Source organism: Gossypium hirsutum, chromosome D13 (genome assembly GCF_007990345.1).
Source record: "Gossypium hirsutum isolate 1008001.06 chromosome D13, Gossypium_hirsutum_v2.1, whole genome shotgun sequence".
Classification (NCBI taxonomy): Eukaryota; Viridiplantae; Streptophyta; class Magnoliopsida; order Malvales; family Malvaceae; genus Gossypium; species Gossypium hirsutum.
Window position 1 is genome coordinate 41,356,215 of NC_053449.1, and position 18,438 is coordinate 41,374,652.

The window sequence follows — 18,438 nt, forward strand, 5'->3', positions numbered from 1 at the left end:
TGTCAAACAAGTCTCTAGGGATGTTACGGAGTACAACGTACCAACCCTCATCAGTTGGATCTTTTGAGTAAAAAACTTGTTTGACTTGAGAAGAAAATACATACGGCTCATCAATCAATTGTTGTCCTGTGTGAATCAATTGAGCGAAGTTCACCATTGTGAAACCAAATTGATCTTGCTTGATTCCATGAGCAGTATTAACATTGGCCCAATCACCTCGAAATAAGACAACTTTCCATTTGCCGTAGTAATCCAACTCAATTATGTCAGTAAGAAGTCCGAAATATTCCACATTTCCCCCGACAGGATTATTGTCCCTAGCACTAGCATAACTTGTAATTGAGGAATTAACAACTATTCCACAATTTTGTGTTCTCCTCAATCTCTCGCGATATTTTGTATGAAATCTGAATCCGTTGATGAGGAACGCACTATATCTTTTAACCACCCGATTTGGACCTTGGGAAAGCCATTTAACTTCGTCGGTGACATTCTTCCCACTCCAAACCTATTGAATGGAAAGTAAACTGAGTAATTAAAAATGTTATGAGTAAACATTATTATTTGTGGGTGAAAGCTCCAATTGCATACCGTTTGGCTTAACCATTCATGAAAAGATTCTATGAACAACTTATTCATATCTCGATGTTGTGTTCTTCGGGAGCGCGAACGAGATCTCAATATTTGTTTGTACTCACTATGTTAAAAATATGTTCAGTTTGTTAGAATATAAACAATTTTTAATTGATGAATATTTATCAAATTGTTTATAACCCCGAACAAACCCATCAACAATTAGATGCTCGTATACAACTTCACGATAATGCCAGTTTGTGTTGACACACTTGTTACACAGGTAAAGAATCATGTTCTCTTGGCTTGCATATTGAAATGAAAAATTTAGAAAACACTGTACTCCATTTTGATAACCGTTGCTTACCCTTGACAAATTCATCCAAGACCAGTCCATTTCTTAATTATTGAAGTCTAATCTTGACAATAAATCGCACGGGTTTAGGATTTAGGAATAAGTATAATTAAGCTATGTAAGTTATGTAAGTTATATAAGTTGTGTATAATGTAAGTTATGAAAGTTATGTATTATGTAAGTTATTTAAGTTGTGTATTATTTAAGTCATGTAGGCTATGTATTATGTAAGTTATAATAAGTAAGTTATGAAAGTTATATATAAGTTTATATATAAGTTATGTAAGTTATATATGTAAGTTATGTGTTGTGTAAGTTTATTTATAAATTTTATTCAAGTTATGAATGTAAGTTATGTAAGTTGTGTGTAATGTAAGTTATGTATTATGTAAGTTATTTAAGTTATTTAAGTTGTGTATTATGTAAGTCATGTAGGCTATGTGTTATGTAAGTTATTATAAGTAAGTTATGAAAGTTATATATAAGTTTATATATAAGTTATGTAAGTTTTTGTGTAAGTTATGTGTTGTGTAAGTTTATATATAAATTTTATTTAAGTTATGTATGTAAGTTATATATAAGTTTATATATAAGTTATGTAAGTTATCATGTAAGTTATGTGTTGTGTAAGTTTATATATAAATTTATATATGTTATGTATGTAAATTATGATATGATTGATAAATTTTTCAAATATATATAAAATTTTAATATATATATTAAAAATGTATATAAATATATATATCAAAGATGTTTTAAAATATAACTTTGAATACATTTCATTTAAAATATAATTTTGTAGCTTTAATTTCCGGATAATTCAAAGATCGTTATGATATGATATATATTTTGTAGCTTTTATTAATTCAAAGAACAAATTATGTCAGTAAAAAAAAATTGACTTCGCATTACAAGATATAATTAATTTGTTTATATTTATCAAAACAACTTTTGTTATTAAAGAAATAATACTTTGAGTTGCCATTACAAAATGAATATATTTCGAAAAAGTATATTTTTATTTTAATAGCATATATACGATAAATAAACAAATTGATTTGTATGTAAAAGATTATTAATCATTAACATAAAACCAAGTTGCAAATATAAGATCGATAATTTTATAAATTTAAAGTAAAATTGATAATTGCAACACATAATATCGGAAATCGATGATTTATAAACGCTAAACCGATTAAACGATTCGCCCATAATTTATTCAATTACTCAAATATATAAAGTTATTTAACAATTATATTCCGAATTTTAATAGTTTAAAACAATTGCCTTTGCTGAATAGCAATTCTTAAATTTAAACATCAAATAATGTAATAAGCTGCAAAGTCAAGTGCAAATTTAGCTAAAATGTTAATTAAAACTCCCTTCTAAAAATGAAAAATAATAATTAAACTATACAACTAAAATATAACAAAAAAAATTAAACAATTTGACTTTTTTTATAAGAAAACTAAATAGAGAAACATAGGAATAAATACCTTAAATTTCCTCAATTTCGAAGCAAATCTTGGAAAAAAAAGACAGAAATACATTAGTACTGAAAAAATAGAAGTAATAAACTAAAAAACTAAAAAAAAACAAAAGTTTATATTCACGAAGTTAGCTAAACTAAAAAAACTAAAAAAACCTAAATGCATAAATGATTTAAAGCCATATCATATACATTGTTTCTTTTAAATAAGCCTAAATGCATCCATGTGCAAACCTATCATCAAAACTATTACATTATTTATCAGCTTATAACCTATCATCAAAACTGATCAGCTTGCTACTGTAAAAAGGTACATGATAGTGAATTAGATGATATTAGATGTCTCCTTCTATGCTTAAAATAGATGTCTCGATTTAGAAATTGTTGACATTCGCATATCAATTTATCAAATACTATCAATTTATCCTTCCCACCACTTAAAGATCCAGCTAGCAATCTGTTTTTTATTTTTTATTTTTGCCTTTCAATCAATTAGCCTTTGTGGGTTGGCTGACCCATCATCACGTTTCTATATTGTACATACAGATGTTGGAACCGATATTTCCCAATGGAGGACTTCTGCATCTAGGTTACTAGGAATATTCCAAATTTACCTCACCTATATTAACCCAAATTTAAAGCCGAGCCAATCTGACTTGATAAGTTAACAACTCAAATCCATTTAAGCATAACTTCAATTCATTTCAATTGAAATGGATTAAACCTAATACTTATCGGGAGTAAAAAAAAAGTAATTCCGACATGACTGGAAGTTGAAATTATTCAAACAAACAATATAAAATGACAAGATTATCTAAGTTCAAAAGCTTCAGCTTTAAACTCGAATAGATGAAATCCGTAATGATTTCAACTCAAAAAATATTCAACAAATTTGTAATTAACATGCGCAAAAAATTTCAGATGAACAAATATTAGAACCCATCAATAATTTATTCCTTCCGTTGAAAATAATTTCATTCAAATTGCCCATTCCCAATCGATTCATTCCAAACGGAGTAGGTATATTTTTATGACAGAATCAGTTTAATCGAAACCCTAAATCCCAAATAAACAAAACCCTAAAATTTTAATTGGTCATCAACAGAAACGACTTACCTGGGATACAAATCTCACAGCTTTTCCCAACAATGGTGTAAAGATCGATTCCAGCCTTCCAATGCCTTCTGTTGATTCTTGAGATGTCGGCTCCTTTTTTTTTCTTCCCTATCGAATCATTGTTACCCTGCTTAAGTTTCTTCAAATTTTGGTAAAGGAGACGGAGGGATTAAGTAAAAATGCCCTCCTAGGAAACGGCACCGTTTAAGGTAATTTTAAGTCACGTTAGCGGTGATTTTAAAACAAACGCTGCTATTTTATTCACACTTGCGAAGTTTTAATAAAAAACGCCACTAATATTTCAAAGAACGTAAAGAAATGGCGCCGTTTTAATAAATTAGAGTGCAACACAAAAATTAATTACCTGAATAGAACCGGTGCCGTTTTCACAAACACTTATACATCCTTGCGGCGTTTTCTATAAAACGCAGTAAAAGATTCTATTCTTCCACTGAAACGGCTCCATTTTTCTAGATTTTAAATTTTATCCCTAAACTGAAACGACGTCGTATCAAAAAAGCTTGGAAATCTTTTGTGGCATTTTTTATAAAAACGCCGGTAATGTCTACCTTTAGCGGCATTTTTGGCAAAAAACGCCACTAATAAATTTAAATTCTTCTACCAAAATGGTGCCGTTTTGGAAAATTTGTATATATAGTAACGGCATTTTTTTTCTAAAAACGCCGCTAAATTTCACATTTTATTTATTTATTTATATATTTATTTATTGTATGTTTCATTAAAATTTTAAGTAAATAATTATTAAAGTTTTAAGTAATATTTAAAAGTTTTTGATAAAATTATAAATTTTAGTTTTTTATTTCCTTTTTATATTTTTTTTATATTTTCTTATATTTTGGTCCTGTCCAAATTAAATAATTAATTACCTATATATATATCCAAATAAAAAATATCGAATTGTTAAGGTTAAATATTTTTTAGACAATTTAGTATTAATTAATTGTATCATTTAACAAGTCTCAAATAAACCTTAATACCCTAATTTAACCATTCAATATACATGCATAAAGTTATCTATATATATATCTATTATATATCTCTTAAATAATATAAACTATACATCTTTGAAATATCTTAAATGATCACTGAACCTCCACCAATTATAGGATTCTTGACATGTAACCTTCCGGTGCCCTAGGAACATAGCCCAAAAATCGAAAGCGCTTGTAGCTTCTAACAATCCAAATCCCGTCATTCATCAATAAATATTTTTAGAACGACCCTTTCTACTGTAAAGAAGGCTGAACCGGATTTTGTAGGGTAGTGACGAAAAATTGGGGAAACAAAACTGCGCGGCCAGGCGGTCACTACTTACTCGGTTGGTATAACACATACTCAAGGCCGATAAGGCGTAATATATACTCATAATTTAAATATATTTATTTTATTATTAAGAACATATTTAATATATAAATTAATTAATAAAACTAATTAATCTAAGCTTAAACCCTAACTTGAGTACCCTTGACACCTTAAACCCTAAACCCTTAACCCCTAACCCTTAAATCCCTTAAACCCCTAAATCCCTAACCCCTAACCCTTGAACCTCAATCCCAAACCCTAATCCATATATACCCCCTACTCCTTAAAATACCATGTATCCAAAAAATTCCCTAAAACTTTAACGATCATGAATCTTTAAACCCTAAATCACTAACTCTTAACCTCAAACCCCAAACCCTAACACTAACCCTTAACGACTAACCCCTAAACATTATTTAATATATAAATTAAAAATACTAAATAATCTAAATCCTAAACCCTAACTCGACCCCGAATCACTAACCCCTAACCCCTAAACATTATTTAATATATAAATTAAAAAACACTAATTAATCTAAATCCTAAACCCTAACCCCTAAACATTATTTAATATATAAATTAAAAAACACTAATTAATCTAAATCCTAAACCTTAACCCCTAAACATTATTTAATATATAAATTAAAATACACTAATTAATCTAAACCCTAAACTCTAACCTAACACCAAATCCATAAACCCTAAACTTCTAACTTTTAACCTCTAACCCCTAACCACTAACCCATAAACCTTAAATCACAACCCTTAAATTAGAATCCCTAATCCATAATCCCTAATTCCATAATCTATAAACCTTAAAATTGTAACTCTTAAACCGGCCCTAAATCCTAAGTTAACCATATATATACCCTAAACTATAATGATAATTAAATTAAATATTTTAAAATTAATACTATCGTATCTTTTACAAATATATTTGAAATTATTTAATATATATAAATTAAAAATCAATCAATTATGTACCTAAAAAATTTTAAAATTATTTTAAACAATAGTATTTTTATTTCTCCATTTTTAACAAATATTTTTCTATGTTTTTTTATTTCAAATTATTTCTACGTGTCATTATTTCAAATTTATCCATTTTTAACAAATATTCAATTAAAAATAAATTAGATTTTAATTAATATAAATAAACAAATTACATAGCAAATAGACAGATAAAATGTTTTTGCGGCGCTTTTTCAAAAACGCCGCTAAAGATTTGACCATCGCGGCGATCTTGGAAAAACACCGATAAAGATCTGAGCATTAGCAGCGCTTCTACAGAAACGCCGCTAAATATCTGAGCATTATCGGCACTTTTCCAAAAACGCCGCTAAAGATCTGAGCATTAGCGGCGCTTATAAAAAAACGCAGCTAAAGATCTGAGCATTAGCGGCGCTTATAAAAACGCCGCTAAAGATCTGGGAATTAGCGGCGCTTTTTTTTAAAACGCAGCTAAATCCTCGAAAGTTTGAAAACGATGCAGTTGGTCTTAGGTTTTTTGCGGCGTTTTGGAAAAAAACGCCGCTAATGCACATTTTTAGCGCGAATTTTTTGAAGCGCTGCTAATGCTCGATCTTTAGCGGTGTTTTACATAATGCGCCGCTAATGCTCGATTTTTAGCGGCATTTTTTGTTCAAACGCCGCTAAAAATACCGCTAAAAGCCTGTTTTGGTGTAGTGTCATCATAGGTTCTTAGTTATATGCACAATGAAATATTACACTAATATAAAATTAAAATAATTTTCGTATATTTATAATATTTTATACTATTAATATTTTAATAATTTATGCATTATATTCATATTTTATTAATATAAAAAATGCTTGTCAAAATTTTAATGATTTATTTAACTATTTCATCGTTAGATGAATGTAATGCAACTATATATTGATTCATAATAAGTAAATTGAATGTGAAATTAGAGATTTGAGTTGCATAGGCCTTGCAGTTATAATCACGAGTTTATTTGCAAGAAATTCACCTATTAAATTATTAAATATCTATGTACAAATTATATTTTATTAATTAAATTTCAATTTTATTTTTTAAGAATAATTTAAATCCAATTATTATGGATGTAAAATAATTTCAATTTTGATGATGCATGCTCTATTTAAATTCCATCCTCAATATGTATAGCGTTATAAACATGCAATATTGTAGGTTTATACTTGGGAATATGCTATGAAAGTGTAGGTTTTATTTTGGTCGCGTGAATTTTTCATTAAGATAAAACAAGATTTTTGTGACTATTGGAGGAGAAAGAAAAGTTTGGTCCCCCATCTTTGGGGTTTCTTTAATTTATATATTTCATTTTTTTTTTGTCTCACTTTGGATTTTTCTTCTTTCAATTTTGTATCATTAATTTAATCTTCTCTGCTACAATATCTTTAATTTTTTGAATTATTTGTATATAAATATCTTGAATTTAATATTAAAAAATTCGATACCTCTTAAATAAGATTTTCAATTCGGGTCTTATGAATAAAGAAAATAATACTAAAAAAAAATTTGTCTCAAAAAGTTAAGTGTAACCCAATTTAAATCCGAAACACTTGTAACTTTTGAATGCCCAAACCAGAGGGAAAGAGAAAACTAGACTAAATATATGGAGGTATTGGTGTCCATGCTAAGTTAAAAGGCTATTTAGGAATGGGCGTTTCCGGCGAAAAACAACGAATTTAAGAAACATGATTGCATTTAAATATGAATAAACTGGGAATTTATTATAAAAAATAAAATGATATAAATTATTAAAAGGAAATAAAGTTGATAATATATGGAAATTACTTGTTTAAAAGTGAAAAACAAGCTTGGATATCTGAATAAAAGACAAAGCAGAGCATAACCAAGCATAAAAATAGATTGTAGAATTTAAGTAATTTTATATTTTTAAGAAAATTGTCAGAAAACAATTAAATAATCATAAATGATTCTGTTAATGGGTATTGATTCATAGGTATTAATTAAAAATTATTTAATTATCATTTTAAAAGAAACGCGTTTAGTGTATTATTTTACTAAAAAATAAATATAATTTTTTTAAAAATAAACTCATTTCCATGATTTTTGAGATGTATTCAAGCTGATAAAATTAATATGCATAAAAAAATATATATTTTATTATTGATAAATGTTGAGCACATTACAACCGAATGTGCAAACTGAATGTGCGAACCAACAAGAATACCAACAATATGTATGTTATTAAAGCTGATGTGGCATTAATGTTAGGTAATATATATACATGCCTTCCTCGTGTTGGATATTTTGTGCAAGAGCCTTTTCTTCTGTTGTTGTTGTTGTTTTTCTTTCTTTCTTTCTCTCTCTTTCTCCTTCTTCTTCATTTTTAGTTTAGTTTTTCAATTGTGGTTAGAAAAGGAGATTATGGGTAAGCTCATAGAAGAGAAGGCTCTTGATCAGAAATTGAATGGCCATCAGCATCGTGATCGTGATCATGCTCGTCAAAAACCTGGGCTTAATAATAATTATAATAATAAAAGCCTTGAAGAGAAAGTTTCAGAGTTTTTGTACAATGATTTTGCAGAATCAGATGGTAATTGGGTTAATGATGCAACAACCGATGGCTATGGATCAGATGGTAATGAATCCAATGATTCTATCCAACACACCCTTTACTGGGAATCCAGCAGGCCTTGCTTCAGGTACATTTCTATCTCTCTTTTATCATCATACAATTTAAATAATTTCTTTTTAATCAGATTGTTGTTAATGTAAAGAAATTATGGTGAATATCGTCATCTATGAATGTTAAAACCAAAATCTAATTAAACTCTTTCATATTCTACTCACACTCTCTTCTTCAATACAAATTAATCATGAAATTGAATATAAATAGATAAATAAATAGGAGGATGAGTCTGAATTAAATTATAAATTTAAAAAAAAATCGAATTATAAATTATAATGTTTGAAAGTAGTGAAATAATATTAAGGGTGTGTTTGATTGTAGTAAAACATTTTCCGGAAAAAGTTTTCAGCCTTTTCCAGTGTTTGTTTGGCTGAAAATATTTTCCCCATGTAAAATCAATTACAAACACGGAAAAAGAAGTGTTAAATTTTGGAAAATGACTTACCGTTTCTAATTCGGTAAGACATTTTCAGGAAAATTTTAGACACCGATCTTCCCTTTCCCTTTCCCTTCCCCTTCCCTTCCCCTTCGCTTGACACCTGATCTTCTGCTTGCCATCAGCCAACACCGATTCTTAACATCAGACACCGGCTTTCATCATCCTTTTTTCTATGTTTTGATTTCGGAGCAATAATTGAGGGAATCCGAAAATTGAGAAAACTGATGGAATTGGGAAAGAAAATGGAAGCACAGAAGAAAAGCAAAGTTTCAAAGATGGATCAATTTGTGGGTATACTTCGCTTCACCACCTCTTGAGCGCAAATCTCAAGCCTCAACTCTACCAGGTCTTTTCTTATTCTTTTTTCCCGCTTTCCGGGTTGTAATTTATCTGTCTTCACTTTGTTGATTAAGATTTTATTTATGTTTTCAAGTGTAGCATAATGCTAATATTATGCACAATCGGAGCCCACCAATTGTTTACATTTTTTGATCAAACCATCGAAAAAAGGAAAGAAAAAATCTTCCATCTACAACGCTGAAGCAAACTCTCAAGTCTCAACCTTGAAATTTGCTGGTTCTTAAACCCTCAAGATATAACCGGTATTCCTCTTTCAGTTCTGTCTCGTTTAAGCAATTGCGTTTGGTTGCTGAGAAAATGCTGGAATATATAAGTTTAACCTTTTCTTTTAAGATTTTCTTGAAGCAATAAAATTGTTTAGTGGATGGCAACTAATGCTACCACAATTAATCAAAATTTCTTTCTTTTTTTCCTTTTGGTTTTGCATTATATCAGGATGCTTTGTTGTAGATATGCTCTGCCACTCGTTACTAAAAGATTGGAATCAGTTAAAATTAACCAGAGGCCTAGGAATACCGTGGTAGGCTTTCAATTGAAATTTTCGCATGTATAGATATATTGTCTCCTCCTAAACGCTAAAGAGAGAAGGGAATGCTGTATGAAGTTTGAAATTTTAATGGTGTTATTGGTGAATTAGTAAATCTGAAATAATTTTCAGGTATGCGCTGCTAAAGGTCCAAGACCTCGGTATCCTCGGGTATAGGAATCAAGGAATAGAATTGGGACTGTCTCAAAATCAGCAAAGCTTGTTACTTGTGTAAGTTCTTGTTTGCTTTACTATCTTAACTTTTATAAGTTAAATATTAGCAAAACAAATATCGTTAATGGTTGCTGATTCTGGAATGAGTGACTTAAGCTGAGTGAGCTCGTTGCGAAGTAATTATAGACACGGATTTGATTCTTTTTATAGCAATCTTGGGATAATAGTCATCTATTATCGGCCATCCTTATGTAGGTTAAGCAACTGTCAAATGTCAAGGAGGAAGTTTACGGGGCTCTCGACTCATTTATTACATGGGAACTAGAGTTCCCTCTAATTACAGTTAAGAAAGCATTGAAGATCCTACAGAACGAACAAGAATGGAAGAGAACAATTCAGGTAATCATTTCTCTTCAGTTTTATCCTTTCTTTTGGCTTTCTACACTAAAAAGAGTTAAGTCTAGGAAAGTGCACTTGGTTTGCAGGTGATAAAGTGGATGTTAAGCAAAGGTCAAAGAAGAACAATGGGAACGTATTTCACCTTATTGAATGCCTTAGCGGAGGATGAGAGACTTGAAGAGGCTGAAGAGCTGTGGGTCAAACTATTTTCTGATAATTTAGAAAGCACCCCACGTATTTTCTTTGATAAAATGATTTCTATTTATTACCACAAGGACATGCATGAGAAGATGTTTGAGTTATGTTTTTTTTTGCCATTTATTCAAGACTCTTATGCAGTACCATAATTTGAATGGATAGTTGAGCATTTCTTCTATCTTTCTTTGATTTCTGTGACTAACCATAAACTGCATCTGATTACTCCCAACTCTGATTTTATATTCCCTTAAAAATCAGTGTAGCACAGTTGAGATGGTTAGTGAATATGGTACATAGCGGTGTCTTTCTTTTCCTCGTGCTTTTAATCTTTCTATCTGCCTAAAACAATAATCAGTTTTCGGGATAATTGATGCACAATAATCAGTTGAAATTAGGACCAATAATTGATGCTGCTGGTGCTTCAGGAGTCAACATACTATGCTGCAGGTATGGTCAATTTTATTGATCGATGCATAATATTCTGAAAATGCAAATTAATGAGTCTATGATGCAAGTTCAGGAAGCATAGATGATGCCATTTGCCTTCTGTACATGAGAAAAGAGGTGGTGTGAATTTGCAGAACCTGTTAACGGGGAGTCTACACAATTTCTTCAGGAATTTGCACTCAAGTATAACATGGTCATTATAAGCTCAATTCTTGAGAGGGATATAAATCATGGAGGGACTCTCTGGAATACTGCTGTTATAATTGGAAATCATGGCAACATAATAGACTCTCTGGAATACTGCTCTTTTCTATTTAAATTGGGGACTTCAATGGAGCCTATTGCCTTTGTTGATTGCAATTGCTGATATTTCTAGCATATTGCTAGTTCATTTGCTTCATAGATATCAGATGGTTGTCTGCCTCTTTACCTGGTTGTATTAAATCAATAGATGTCAGTTGAAAATTTTGATTGTATGTATCATTCATTTTGATTTTACTATTAGTTCTATGAAATTCTTTTTTGGGCCATGAGTGATTTTTTCTTAACAGTTGCGTGAGCACGTTTCGCCATATGTCTAGGTAAAAAGCTGGGTTCTTCGCTTGTATTTTTTCCTCTCTATTGGATGGCAGCCTATAATATTGGGGCAATGCTTGATCTAGTAGTAGCTTTCAAAGAACATAGCTGATTGCATGCATATGGTTATGTATTTGTTGAATGCATACATATATACATATTTATGTCTGTAAATATGTGCATTGGGATAAATTTTATAGGAGTTAGCTTTGTGTTATAATGTAGATTAGTTGGCTAAAGAATTGGTTATACTTGAGAGTGGCTAAAATTTGATAATGATGCTATCTGTGTTGTTTGTAAGACAACAAAAAAATTGCTTTTATGCTGAGCATAATTTCATCAGGAGATTACTACAATTGATTCACTACTAATTAGTAAATTTCGGAAGTAGTTTGCAATGCTTTTATATTTTAATAATGGAGTATTATTATATATTTAATTTGATTTATTTATTTATAAATAAATCATTGCAATATATGTAAAAACAATTTAAAATATAGGTAAAAACAACTTTTCCGGAAAATATTTTCAGGAAACCTGCCAAACAGCAGAAAATATTTTACACAGATTCAATCAAACACTAGAAAATATTTTCCAGTAAATCATTTTACAGAAAAGTAAAACATTTTTCAGAAATCATTTTACGGAAAACATTTTACTAGCAATCAAACGGACCATAAGTGTGAAAATGAAAATATTGCATTTTAGTGTGGGGCCTTTTTTTCAAAAATGATATCATGATATTATTTTCCTGGTAATGGTTTCAAGTGATGAAAAATCTGACATAGCAGACAAATAAAGGAGTAGCTTTCAATTCATAGGAATAAATATCTACGAACCACGAAAATATATACGACCCTTAATTGACTTCCATTAAAAGCTTGATTTTCTTTTCTCTTATTTTTCTAATTACTGATGATCTAAATTATTAAATTTGTGGTTGGATTATGGTGTGCTTGTTTTTCAAATGAATGATTCTAATTAATCCACATGTTTGGTTACACATGTGATTTTTTTCTTTTCCCCATTTTTATGAATGGATGACATTCTTTTATTCATTCAACTCCAGCCTTATAATTACCTAATTTATATATGTAATGCTGTATATAAAGTTTGAACTGATAAAAACCATTGATGTTATTTAGGTTAAAATTTTTGGTCAATTTTAGTATTTATATTTTTTGAATTTTAAAATTTCAGTCTTAATCCAAATAACAAGTAAGTTGTTGATTTAGTCATTATTCTCTAATTTGATCATTTTTAGCCTTTACATTTAGAAATAAAAAATTCTAGTTCTAATTTATATGGTACTCATCAAATCCATTAATTAAAATAACATGTTTTTTTATATAAATAATATGTGAAAACAAAAAACTGACATGACGTTATACATGTGATTATATGTTTATCGTATAAGATTTTAAAAATAGTAGAATTTAACCGTTACCATTTGATTAAGATTGAAATTATAAAATTAAATACTAAGAATGGCCAAATTGGACCATAATTAATTCTTTTTATCACTATAATATTGAGAGAGGGAGGGAAGGATTGACGGGGTTGAACTCATGTCACCTAAGTTGGAAGCAAAGTCTTGGCTATAATTAAAAAGTGGGTATGAGAATAAATAGAGTTGTCAGAGATGTTGGATTCAAATAATAAAATTATTTAGGGTGAAGCAGTGGTATTAGTATCTTATTTTGATTTCTCTGAATTTAAATGATTACATATGGATGCTAAAACAAAAAATTCCTAGCTTTGCATTAGATTTCATTTCTTGAAAGTTGCATGAAGATGTCATGTTAAAAATCGAATATCGGATTCAGTCTGAAATTAGAGTTGCCTTGCAGGAAATACTAGAGCGTTATATGTTAATAGGTTCCAAGTTACGGCAAGAAGTTAATGGAATAATAGAGGAGGCCAAAGAGACGGAGTTTTGTAGCTGCATTAATCAATATCAAACCTTAAGCTTTGCTATTGGTTGCATCAACTGCTTGCGCAAGAGAGTTATAAATCTGCTTTGTCACAAAGGCCTTAAGGCCACTCTCTGTGTTTCTAAGTGGAAACACACCAAAAACTATCCTGCAGGTTTGGTTTTCTTTAAATTATTCGTGTCGTGTTTATGTTGTTTTTCGTGTGAAACTGAAGATTCAGGATTTATTCATTAGGGTCACATGAATACATCGAGGTGATGGCAAGCACACAAGGGCGAAAGAAGCAAATCCCACTCGTAATCGAATTGGAATTCAGGGACCAATTCGAGATCGCGAAAGCATGCGACGAGTACATGAAACTGGTAGACAAATTACCGTTGTGTTACGTAGGCAAAACTGAGTACCTCAACCCTATCGTGGGAGTGATGTGCGATGCTGCCAAAAGGTCAATGGAGGAGAAGAAACTGCATATGGGTCCTTGGAGAAAGCGAAGCTTCATGCAGATGAAATGGTCTAGTACTTCCGAGCGACGATCCCTTAACGACGAACCTTCGAGGCAACTACTTCATCAATCTTGCTCAAAATCTTCCAAACCTGCTGCCGCAGGAATCATTTCCAAACGAAAACTTGACAATTCTTGCTGATACAGATGCTGGGGGATGCATTTTTGGTCTCATGATTCAGTGATTCCATAGTTTCCAACCTAATGAATACTATAATGTACGATCAATGGCAAATGTTAGTGATAAATATATGAAACCGCAAAATAATGATTGCTATATAAATAATTGAGACGAGCCCCGAGTATTTTTGTACTATGAGAGACAGAGAGAGAGAGAGAGAGAGAGAGAGAGACCATATATTAGAAATTTTGTTATGGAAAGCAAGATCCAAGTCCAGTGCTGCTCAATGGGGCACCAACTTTGTATCTTGAGAGACATTAAAGTGTGAATATAGGGTCATGTAGCCATAAGAAGCTGGAATTGGATAATTGTACCGGCATTTATGTAAACAGTTTGATTCACAGCCAAGTTTTGCAATAATACCATCTGCATTGCTTATTAAGTGTATAGGCTACACTACAATCTAACATGGTTCTTTCATCTGTAACATAATCTATCTTCCAGTCTCTCATTTGCAACTCTCCCATTACTCATATGATACCTCCCTTTTACTATTAAAAAAAAAAGATAGTTCAATTTTCTTTTTATAGGTACCTTTGTATTTATCCAAGAAGTAGCAAAGGTGTGTAGAACTTAGTTTTCGGTATCTACTAAGTCTATGTTTGGAGTAGAGGTGAAGAAGGGAAAGTAAAGAAAAGGATAACCTTTTCCCTCATTTGGATAGACATCATAAGTTAGGCTAAGAAAAGCAAAGAAAGTTGAGTTAATTTTTTTTTTATGTACACCAATTTGAGGGAAAACTAAGGAAAGCAAAGTAAAATAAATTTTAAGATTGCCCTTTCTTTTATAAATAATCCTATGAAAATATTATAATTATAAAAATTGATTATAATTAATCTTTTTTTTCCTTTCCACTATTTATCCAAAACAAAACTATTAAAATTTCTAACGTTCCTTCCGTTCACTAAATTTCAATTATGCAGATAATATAATAAATAATTATTTACTTTATTTAGCTTTCCACTCATCTACTTTCTTTTCCTTTACTACTTTTAATCTGAATATAATGTAAGGGATGAATTGACAAAATGTGAATTTTGAAAAATAATATTTAAATATTACCTATTCGTATTCTTACCTTAAAATCGTACATTTCACCTTCGTCTGCCGATATATCAAGAAACCCATTTTACTTTTTTTTTCATTGGCTCCAAATGCTCCAATATTTTGATTTGTTCTTTTTTAGGATTTTTGCCTTTAGTGCACTTATTTTGTTATTACCTACTCGTAAATTTCAAATTACTGTTAGAGCTATTATTGTAGTCAGTTAGTTAATTAAGTAGTTAGCTAATGACTGCTCGTGTTAGTTAATGTCAATTATAGTAGTTTACTTCTCTATTACTATAAGTAAGCAATAATTGATGTTCTGTAAAGTAAGCTTTTCTTGAATTCAATATTATCATTATGTTTGTTATCTTAACATGGTATCAAAGGTTTTCTAGAAATTGTTTTGTGTATTTTTTGTGAGTTTATGGCTTTTCCTTCTAGCCCTTCTGATATGCACTTTGCCACTCCTACAATGGCGTCGAATCCTGTTGATGGGGTTGTTGATAGTCGTTTTTTTTCAACCAAGAAAATTTGTGTGTTACTAGATGATAATAACTATTTGTTATGGCGTCAACAGATTCTTTTGGCGCTTAAAACCTATAGACTGCAACATTTTCTTGAATCACAGTTGATCCTCCTCGACAGATTATGGATGCAAGTGGAGCTCTTTAGGAGAATCCAGAATTTGCTAGGTTTGAGCAACAAGATTGTGCTCTAATCTCATGGCTGTTATCTTCTGTGAGCACGGGTGTTTGGCCTCATTTGATTGGTCTGGATTCCAGTGCTTAAATCTGGAATGCCATCGTTGCTCTGTACGGTAGCAAGACTACTTCCAGGTTGATGTCTTATAGACGTGCCTTACATTCTTAATGTAAATGAGATCTATTTATGAAGGATTTTCTTATGAAGATCAAGAACTATTGTGACAGTCTAGCTAGTTTTGGGGAGATTGTCAGTGACCATGAACATGTCACGACCATTCTTAATGGTTTGCCACCAGAATATGAGTCAGTCATCACAATTGTCACTGCTAGTCAGGTTCCATATACTGCTCAAGGAGTAACTACCATTCTTCTTGATGCTGAAACAAGACAACAGGTTGTGGTGTGCGAGGCTCCTAGTTCAGCTAACTTGGTATCTAGTCAAGCACCAACTGCTGTAAATGAAACTGTGTCCACACTAGTGTATCGCCACTCTTCTAATACTCGGGGCCGTGGGCGTGGTCGCTCGTATGGATCGAGAGTTCAGTGTCAATTATGTGGAAAGCCAGGTCATCTTGTTGATTGATGTTACCATCATTTTGATGCTTCATACAAAAGTATTGGTTACAGACCTCCACTGGCTCCTCAAGCCAATCTAAGTATGTTTGGGCCTGACTATTCCACTTCACCTTGGATGACTCTTGCAATTACTGTCAATCAGAGTGCTCCATCAGGTTGGTATTGCCCACTTACTCAATGTTCTAACTGGACTAATCTGTTTCTTCATACCTCTCCACAGCTTGGTAGCATGTCTACTTTAGCATCCGTTCCAATGCCACAGTCTCAGGCCTTTGTTACAATTCCAGCAACGGTGGCAGATAATGCCTGGTATCCTGACTCCGGAGCTACTCACCACCTGACATATTCAGGGTTAGCGTTAAGTGAAAACCTACCTTACCTTATAATGGTCCAGGTAAAGTTTATGTGGGCAATGGCTCAGCTCTTCCTGTCATGTCCATGGGTCAGTCTTCTTTGATCACTCAGTCACGACCTTTACTTATGAAGTCCTTGCTGCATGTTCCTGGAATAACTAAGAACCTTCTTTCTGTATCAAAATTTACGAAGGATAATAACGTGATGTTTGAGTTTTATCCTACACAGTGTCAAGTTTGTGATCTAAAGACTAAGTAGGTTCTTCTTGCTGGTTTTGTACGTGATGGATTATAAAAATTACATTCTAGTGGTTTTGGCTCAAAGATGCTCTCTGCTCAATGTTTGACTGCTAGTACTATGATACCCCTTGATGTTTGGCATTATAGATTAGGGCATCCTTGTAATGCTACGCTTAAGAAAGCCTTGACTCAATGTAATATTCCTTTTGTCACAAATAAACATGCTACTTATTGTACTGCTTGTCATTTAGGGAAAGAACATAAGCAACATTTTCCGCATTCTGACTCTGAATATACTGCTCCATTGCAACTTGTGGCTGCTAATGTCTAGGGACCTGCTCCAGTTTCATCAAATGGATTTCGTTACTACGTTGCTTTTACAGATGCTTACTCGAGATACACATGGTTATATTTTCTATGAAAGAAGTTAGATGTTCTTAGTGTATTTACTGTGTTTCATAGATAGGCTGAAAGACTTCTGGGGTGCAAGCTTAAAGTTCTGCAGACTGATGGTGGAGGTGAATTTCAAGCTTTGAATGGTTACCTGTTACAACATGGTATTGTTCAATGTATCACCTGCCCATATACGTCACAACAAAATGGTTTGGTGGAACGCAAACACAGACAAATCATTGAAACTGGCCTTTCTATGATGGCTCATGCTGGTCTACCCACCACCTACTAGAATGATGCATTCTGCAGTGCAGTTTTTTTTGGTGAACCGGTTACCTTCTTCTCCATTAGGAGTATCACCCTATGAAAAATTGTTTCGAGAGCGTCCCAACTACACATTTTTAAGGGTATTTGGCTGTTTATGTTTCCCTAATCTTCGGCCATACAATACTTCAAAGCTGCAGTATCGGTTAAGCCCATGCACTTTTCTTAGGTATTCTCCGTTTCATAAAGGCTATCGGTGTCAGGCGGTTGATGGTAGGGTTTATATCTCACGTCATGTCACATTTCATGAATGTGAGTTCCCATTTAAGCAAAGTCACTCCAGGTCACTAGCTCCTCAACCTGCCTTCTCTTCTTCTAGCTTTAAGCTGCTGGTTCTACGTTCAGGCTCGAATGCTTTAGTCTCACCAGTGTCTCATGGTCTTTCAGCCCCAAGGCTCAGTCCAGTGAACTCTATGTCTAATGGTCCGTCTTTAAGCAACAGCTCGCAATAGTCACCCTCGACTAATTCTTCAGCTCCTACTGTATCCCCTATTTTACCAGTTAATTCGCATGCCATGGTGAAAAGAAGCAAAGCTGGTATTTTCAG

At 31.8% G+C, this 18,438-nt stretch overlaps 1 protein-coding gene and 1 pseudogene across 2 annotated transcripts; both read left to right on the top strand.

The window, feature by feature from the left end:
- The first annotated feature begins 8,120 nt into the window (after nucleotides 1-8,120).
- On the top strand, nucleotides 8,121-14,636 carry LOC107919966 (uncharacterized). Of its 2 annotated transcripts, XM_016849418.2 has the most exons (3): nucleotides 8,121-8,531; nucleotides 13,488-13,725; nucleotides 13,806-14,636. In XM_016849418.2, exons 2-3 carry the CDS (start codon nucleotides 13,506-13,508, stop codon nucleotides 14,213-14,215), a joined length of 630 nt encoding a protein of 209 aa, XP_016704907.2. In that variant the 5' UTR covers nucleotides 8,121-8,531; nucleotides 13,488-13,505; the 3' UTR covers nucleotides 14,216-14,636. The 2 variants fall into 2 exon arrangements, with proteins under 2 accessions (XP_016704907.2, XP_040964501.1); XM_041108567.1 differs by lacking the exons at nucleotides 13,488-13,725; nucleotides 13,806-14,636 and adding an exon at nucleotides 9,080-9,224 and having other exon boundaries at nucleotides 8,132-8,531.
- On the top strand, nucleotides 9,157-11,591 carry LOC107919965 (pentatricopeptide repeat-containing protein At4g21190-like; annotated as a pseudogene).
- Nucleotides 14,637-18,438: the final 3,802 nt, after the last annotated feature.

Excerpts from the sequence above, each read along its gene's own strand:
- LOC107919966 (XM_016849418.2), top strand. The coding sequence starts at position 13,506 with ATGTTAATAGGTTCCAAGTTACGGCAAGAAGTTAATGGAATAATAGAG. Across the intron at positions 13,726-13,805 it reads CACCAAAAACTATCCTGCAG|GGTCACATGAATACATCGAG; the intron begins GTTTGGTTTTCT and ends TTTATTCATTAG.